This window comes from Frankliniella occidentalis, unplaced genomic scaffold (assembly GCF_000697945.3).
Source record: "Frankliniella occidentalis isolate FOCC.00 unplaced genomic scaffold, Focc_3.1 Scaffold10, whole genome shotgun sequence".
Taxonomy (NCBI): domain Eukaryota; kingdom Metazoa; phylum Arthropoda; class Insecta; order Thysanoptera; family Thripidae; genus Frankliniella; species Frankliniella occidentalis.
In genome coordinates, this window is record NW_026267140.1 from 2,460,095 (window position 1) to 2,467,633 (window position 7,539).

At 57.3% G+C, this 7,539-nt stretch overlaps 1 protein-coding gene across 3 annotated transcripts in view; it reads left to right on the forward strand.

The window, feature by feature from the left end:
- Positions 1-7,539, forward strand: part of LOC113212731 (histone-lysine N-methyltransferase 2D-like) — a 14,954-nt gene extending 7,415 nt beyond the window's left edge. The window contains exons 2-11 of one of the 3 annotated variants that reach the window (XM_026431535.2): positions 909-1,023; positions 1,740-2,023; positions 2,223-2,411; positions 3,975-4,200; positions 4,283-4,439; positions 4,518-4,637; positions 5,130-5,321; positions 5,563-5,686; positions 5,765-6,124; positions 6,208-7,539. In XM_026431535.2, coding sequence (XP_026287320.1) covers positions 909-1,023; positions 1,740-2,023; positions 2,223-2,411; positions 3,975-4,200; positions 4,283-4,439; positions 4,518-4,637; positions 5,130-5,321; positions 5,563-5,686; positions 5,765-6,124; positions 6,208-7,092 — 2,652 coding nt within the window. In that variant the 3' untranslated portion in view covers positions 7,093-7,539. The remainder of the gene's footprint in view (positions 1-908; positions 1,024-1,739; positions 2,024-2,222; positions 2,412-3,974; positions 4,201-4,282; positions 4,440-4,517; positions 4,638-5,129; positions 5,322-5,562; positions 5,687-5,764; positions 6,125-6,207) is intronic. The other 2 variants (XM_026431552.2, XM_026431543.2) reach the window with 2 other exon arrangements.

Below are 7,539 nucleotides of genomic sequence, written 5' to 3' on the forward strand. Positions count from 1 at the left end.
ACACCTTTGTTTTACTAGTGTTCTCGTACAAATGTTATTGTTCTCGAACAACATTGTTGTTTGTCTACAACATGGTCATCGGTAAGAGAGTAGTTGAACAAATATTTTTCCCGCACTGTTAAAAAATATTGTCAAATTATCACACTCTTTATAATGACAAGTTTGTTAAAAAACAACAGCATTCGTTTTCATTGGCACGTGGCGAAATTCCTTCTATTTTGCCCGTAGTGGTCCACAACAATGATTCCTACTTTTCACCATGTTGTAACACTACAACAAAACCGTTGTAAATTATGATAGCAAGATGTATCGTTACAAAACGAACAAGATCGTGTAATTACAAAGGTTTGGTGCAGGCGGAAGTAAATAACCACCGTTTTAAAATGAAAAATTGTTTCAGAAAATTTGGTGAATGTTGTTAGATTACAACATGTGTTGTTTTTTGACAACATTTGTTGCTATCAAACTTTACATCAAATGTGTTGTAAATTTACAACAATTTTTTTTAACAGTGCGTGCATTCCACACGTTCATTATGTAGAATATTTTGTCTCATTCGGTCAGGTCAGATTGGATTAAATGTGACAGAACAGTGTTTGATGAGCATTGCGCACCCTGCTTTATTTCTGTCACCGCTCGGCGCTCGGTTGCCTCCCCCCTTCTCCTCTTCTTCTCTTCCAGTTTGTTTGTTGGACTCTCTTGCATCACTGCCCCGGATGGTCCGCAGGATGGTCGCGCCTCCCTGTACTGTGCGCTCCATACTGCTGCGGTAGAGCGGTAGCCGCTCAGCACAGCCCGCTTTGAGCTGCAACCGCATTCCGCAGAGACAGTCTAGACAAGCTCGCAAAACTAAGTCTCACTGCCCACGAACAAACAAAAATGTTTCATGCGAAACTCCTTATTTTCAGGTAGTCGCGCTGTTACTTTTGGCACCATGCGTGCGACCAGAAGAGGGCGAGTCAACTGATCGACTGGACGACTTCAGCGACATTTCACTAGACGACAATGAATCGGAATCCGCAGGTACTTTATGACGTTCCTAAAAATGTCCCCGTGTTTCTTATATTTGTCCAAATGTTTACCCTATTATTTTTAAAATAATTCGTTTAGCTTTTGAGGTGCCAGTCGCTCTGGCAGGACGGGGTGATAAACGATACTCAGGCTCCGTTCCTTCCGAGACGACGATTCTTGCTTTATGGAGATAACTTTGTTACTGCTGGGAGACGACCTTTCAGTACGTGCGCGCCCAAGCCGCGATAGCAAGGGGTAGGGGAAATGGGGGAAGTAGAAGGACAATAAGAGTGGTGTAAAAGTTTCTTCTTGTTTTTTGTTCTTTAACCAAACAGTTTTCTGGTTAACTACATACAAAAAGTCATCATGCATCGCGCTTTCAACTAATTAAAACGCCGAAAGCGATTGCCGTTCCCCTCCTCTCCGTGCCACTGAAGACCTAGAGCGACATTGCACGCACGGACTGATGCGCGATTGTACACGACACGGGCTGCCCCGCGCAGCAGCACTGCCTTTTGTTGGCAAGGGCTGCACAGCCTCGCGGTCTAGCAGCCGGGCGCTGCGTGGAAGCACACGGAGCTTCTTTAATGGAGCCACCCCGAGTAGACTTTGCCGGACCTCGCCTCAACTAGGGATTTTAATTTAACAAAAAGCAGTTTAGGGATTTTTTCCAGGAATTTTTAAATAAAACCAATGAAGGTTTAAACTTTGACATGCCTCTGCACCAGCAGCCGACCTCTCGCACCTGTCGGACGACGAGTTCCTCGCGGGCGACGGCGACGTACCCGGCCGCCGGCCCGGGGAGCAGCCGGCCTCGTCGGCGGCCGCGGACAAGTCGGCGCTCATGCTGCGCGTCATGGGCGCAGCGCTCAAGCGGCCCGGCATGACCCAGCGCTTCGGCCAGATCCTGCCCATCCTGAGGGTCATGAGCCCGCCGCAGCGGCTCGCGCTCGTGTCGCTCGTCATGCAGCAGGCCATGGTGCCCAGGGACGTGCCGGACCCACCCCTCGAGGTAAAGCAGCTACTCCCGTAACTCCCGTGAGAGCTTTGACGGCCCGAATTTTGGCTTTCCTTCTTTGACTGACATTGGCATTTCTTGTTTATGGTTGAGATTTTTCGGCAACGTTTCGCTTTCTTGAGTCCTGTTTAGCTCCCAAATTGCCCTTAGGGCATGCGCCCGCTTCTCTGATTGACACCGTCCTGCCCTGTAGATGGCCATGCGGCTCGGCGCCACCCCCGACGGCAGCAGCAACCTCACGTCGCAGCTGCTGCTGCCGCTGAGCGCCGACATCGCCCACATCTTCCGCGGCACCGGGCTCGAGGACAACGTGCATCAGCAGGGCGCGCCGCAGCCGCCGCCCCAGGGCCGCAGCGCAGGCGGCCACCCCTACCGGCCACAGGTACGCCCGGCTGCTTTCACTCAAATTACAGGATTACAGTACAGAGGCCAGCCAGAGCGGCCGGGTCTGTGCGCCCCGCGGCCGGGGCCGGGCCGAGTGGACGGTGGGGGTGACGACGGCAGGGCCACGCGCCGGCCGCCCCGGGGCGCAAGCACAGCCCCCAGCCACCACTGCATCCCGTGCCTTTGAGGTCGCCGGCAGACAAGAGTCACGCGAAATTCACAGAGTCGTCCCCGTGGATTCGAATCGAGCGGTGAACGTTAATTGGCTTGATTGGTGGGTTGGAGTCTAGGAACCGTCTCGACCGATCCCGACCGTCGGGGTTTGTAGAAGACTCGACTTGAAACTATCCCTGTGTACTAGAGGGGAAGGAGGAAGCAAACGACACGGCAAAATGCCTGACAAAAAGCTCGCGCCCGAGCTCAAGGGCCTCTACCCCCCCCCCCCCTTTCCAACTACTCTTTCCCCCCGGGATCCCAGAGCGATGGCTAATAGCCCCACTAAGGGGGAGATAAGCCTAAACGTCCCAGGGGCCAGCGTGGAACTTTGAACTAGGCCAAGAGGACCAGTATCACTGGCGGGAAGGTGAGGGTCGCTGGTTACGAGCCGACAGACATTCGTCTTCATAATCGTTATGGACTCCAGGTCAGTGGATACTGCTGCTGGGAAGGGACCAACTCAAAAAGGGACGATGCGGGGGAGTCTCGTGGCACCGACACAAACAAAAAGTTTCTCTTTCTTGACGCAAACAAAACCTTTCTTAAGGGCTACCCATATAACCAACGAGGCTTACTTAGAGAAGAAAAAAGTCCAGCGCACGCAAGCACCACGCAAGCACATAGACTACTTTTTCAAGCATATTTACCGTCAATGCCAAAGAGGGGAAAAAAGTTTCTCATTCTTTTCGTCGACCGCATTAGGCAATTCATTTTGTCTTCCAGCTCATTTATCTCCCCTCATTCATTTTCTTGTTTCTTCGTGCGTCACCGCTGGCTGGCATGCCTCCACGCCCCCTTCCCTCCGCAGCCCCACCCTCTAATTTCTTGCGCCCCCTCCCCTCCCGTCCCCCGACGAACCACACTATCCCTTCTCCCTTCATTAATTCAAGGATTGCACCCATCTCACCCCGACGCATTGGCTGATGAGCTCTTCCCGGTCTATCTTAAAAGACTCGTGAATCGTCAATCCTTCACGCCTCCAAAGATGAGATTGGAACGCGCAAATGCTCCGGCAGTTGCCGGCTGACGCTCACGTCGAGCAAGGATCACGTCATGGAGGGATGAAATAACCTCTGACTCGAAACCCAGAAAATGTCAAGTCTCATCTCAACTCTTGGGGCACAGACGACGTCACCACGTCAGACATACAAAAAGATCAATACTCTCACTTTATCGCGTTTTCAAAGCCAAAGCAGATGGCGAGGGCTCATCAACATTTACAACAAAAATCGGCAGAGTTGATGAGCCCATCCCCGGAGGTAAAACTTGTCACCGCCAGCGACACACGTGTGTCCTGCCGCGCCGCCGTCGAGAAGTTGACACGAGCTGCCAACTTGTGTTCCAGATGCCGCGGTGGAGAGGCGCCGGGGTCGCCCCCGCAGCCCCTGCCGCCATGCCCCCGCCCCTGCTGGGGCCGCGGCCGCCTCCGCCCCCGCCGGCCCCGCAGGAGGGGGCCCAGACACAGCGACCGCAGCGACGCTACGGCGAACTTGACCGCCAGCAGCCGCCCCCGGGCCCGCAAGGCCCCCCAGGGGTGAACAGGAGGAACGCCCACGTGCCTCCCAGCACAGGTAAGCCCCGCCAGGCCACGCCGCCCGACGAAGTCCGGAGCAAAAGAACGAGCTAGACAAAGGAACTCCCGCGGTGTTGCAGACATGGTGCCGCCGCCGCCGCCGGGACGCGTGGCGCCCACCACCTTCCGCCCCTTCAGCGCCGCGCCCAGCACCACCACCACCGGGCTGCTGGGCGACCACCACGGCTGCAACCTCTTCTCCGACACCGTGTGCGCCAGCGTGGACCACTACCCCGAGTGAGTAGCTGTGAGCCGCAGAGAGGGGGCAGCGCAGTCTGAGCACGCCGAGTACAGTAGTGTGTGTCCACTCCGCAGAGACGCCATCCTGGCCAGCATCCACGCCGACAAGCACACTGTGGACGCCCTGCTGACCGACAAGCTCCCGCCGGCCCAGCCCCCAGCCGTGGGCCGCTCCGTGCCGCTGGAGGCGCAGAGGTAAGCGCCCGGGAGGTGGGCAGCCCATCCGGCTCAGCTGGGCCGACAAAGCCGCTCGGAAAAGTGATCTCGCCCGTCTCGCGCCCGCCGTCTCGGCTTTCTCCCGCCCCGCCCCTCGCCCCGGCCCCCGGCCAAAGCTCGACGCCCTTCTTTCGCTTCCGCAGATTCTGTTAATTTACACGAAGGAAAACACTCCCTCTGGTCGGGAAATGAGGAGCAGAGGAAGGGGCGAGGGATGGGGAGGGGTTGACTCGCGTGCCTCACTAAGGCCCAGACCGCCCCAGCCAAGGCCAAGTTCAATGTCGTCCGCCACGAAGGGCGACAGCGAAACAGCAGGCCGGCGAGGAATTCAACAACTGGGGAGCGAGCGAACTTGGCACTAAAATGCAACCCCCATTCCCCATTCCGGGGCGTGTGCGGCTCTCCCGGCCCCCGCGCGGCGGCCTCGGCGGCGGCAATTAAAATAAACTGCTCTCCCCCCCGGCTCCGCAGGCGCCAGGATGACGACTACCCCTCGGACTCGCCCCAGGAGCTGGACAGCCAGGACGGCGCCGAGGACACGCACCTCTGCCCCTCCGTCATCAAGTACGCGCGGCCGCAGCGCGCGCGCGCCACCAGCGGCCAGTGGAAATTCATCGTCAACACGGCCGAGCACACGCAGACGCTGCGCCTCGAGAAGTGCACGTGAGTGTAGCCCGAGGGGACCGTTACTGAAAATGCAAGCGTACACCAATTTCTCTCATTTTTTTCCAACATATTTTTTAAAAAAAATAATCATTGGTACTTGATTTTTGTTGTGTTTTCTGTTTTTTCCTAATATAACTTTTTTGCGAGGTGGGGGTGGGTACGATGTGTTTTTGAGAGATGAACCTTTCGGTGGGGGGAGGACCGACGACTACTAACGCACCATTTCTTACTTCGACAGGCGGCTGGAGGAACCCTGCCAGTACATGTCAGACAAGGTGCGGTCGCACTGCACCCAGGTGTACAACTACCACCGCCTTCTCACCTGGGACAGGGAACTCGGCCTGCACATGGACATCTTCAAGGTAAGTCAAAATAGTTTTAAGTAGATTTTACAACCCCAAGGAAAACACTTTACGCTAATGACTAAATTCTGGTTCCAGGTGCCCACCTGCTGTTCGTGCCAGGTCATTAAGTCACCGTTCATCACGTCCAACTCGGTAGCCCGTCGGCCCCCCTCCCTCGGCCAGGTAGGTCAGTCCTTCGCCGGGAGTCAGCCCGTGCCGTCCTACCAGCAGCAGAAACAGCAGCAACAACAGCAACAACAGCTCCAGCAGAAACAGCAGAAACAACAGCACCTACAGCAGCTGCAGCAGCAACAGCAGCAGCAGCAGCAGCAGCAGCAGCAGCAGCAACAGTACCTACAGCCGATCACTGACTACTCCCACCAGCACGAGTCTGTAGTCGCGTCTGAAACAGGTCGCCCTGCCCACCCGCAGTACGCGCTCAAGCCCTTCAGCCAGGTATGATATCGTTCAAATACATGCACAGCATGTCGCCAGAGAGAGAACAAATGACCAACAATTCTTACTGATGTGCCCGGCAGCAGGTGGAAGAGTCGAGACCAGTGCGGGACTCGGTGCGCGACTCGCTCCGGGACACGGGGCGCGACCCGTCACCAACCAGGACGTCGACGGGCTCAAAGCCGACCTGGCCGTTCCGGAGGGCGGCCACCAGGCGGCCCCCGGTGCAGCAGCAGCAACAAGGTGGCCAGGGGCACGGGCCGCAGTACGGGCTGCAGACCCTGGAGGAGAGCCCAGCCCCGGGCGACCACTTGCCGCAGTACCCGCCGCTGCACCACGACTACGACTACCCGCCGCACGCGCCGCAGGCCGGCAGGAGGACGGGCTCCGTCCGCAACAGGACCAGGGTGGCGCCGCCGCAGGACGACGACCCCGACGACCTGACGGCGGAGGGCACGCAGCGCCGGCCCGTCCCCGTCATCCTGAGCCCCGAGGGCGCCGCCGTGCGCGTGCCGGCGCCCGCCCTGGCCAGCGCGGCCACGAGCAAGCGGCCGCCTCCCCCCGTGCTCCCGCCGCGGCTCGAGACGTACCGGCCCCGGGCCACCACGACCGCGGCCACCAGCACGGCGGCAACCACCACCGCCGCGCCCATCATCATCCCGACCAGCACGGCCGCGACGGGCATCGCCAGCGCGCCCACCAAGCGCGTCAACTACAGCTACCACCCCATCATCGACTTCTTCCGGCCGCTGGAGAAGCAGATGTCGGCGCAGGAGCCACGGCACGGCGGTCACGCCCGCCCCGCCGCGCTAGCCGCGCCGCCCCCGGGGCCGCCGGGACCCCCAGCCCAACAGCTCAAAGAGGTCGCCGAGCAGAGGACGGCCCCCGACGACTTCCCCCTCCCGGGGCCCAGCTGGTCCGCGCAGCAAGGCGACTGGAACCCCATCACCAGAACACCAGAATCATAGTCCTTCTCCCCTCGAGCCCTGTGTCGGTAATCTCGTGAACGACGCGAGTGGTGACAAGACATTGGAATCATACTGACCAGGAGGCCGACATAGTGGACGTTGTCGGCAGGCGGACGAGGGATGGCGATGGCACGCTGTCGACTGTCGTCCAAGGCAGGATGAAACGGAATGAGTGATTCGACGCAACGCTGCAACATCCCGTGAGCTGTGAACAATTTTATAAAAATCAGCAACAGTGGAATGTTGTTTGCGTAGCAGTTTTCGCGAAGACGTTGACACTTCTACCCGAGTGAACAGTGAAAGCAGATTGAAAACATTAATTTATTGGTGAAATTAGTGGATAATCTTAATTTATTTTCAGCGGACTACGAGCGCTTGCATCTTCGAGACTTCGAGACCAATAATGTACAAAAGTGGAATAAAATCTATACTTTAAAAAGATCCATA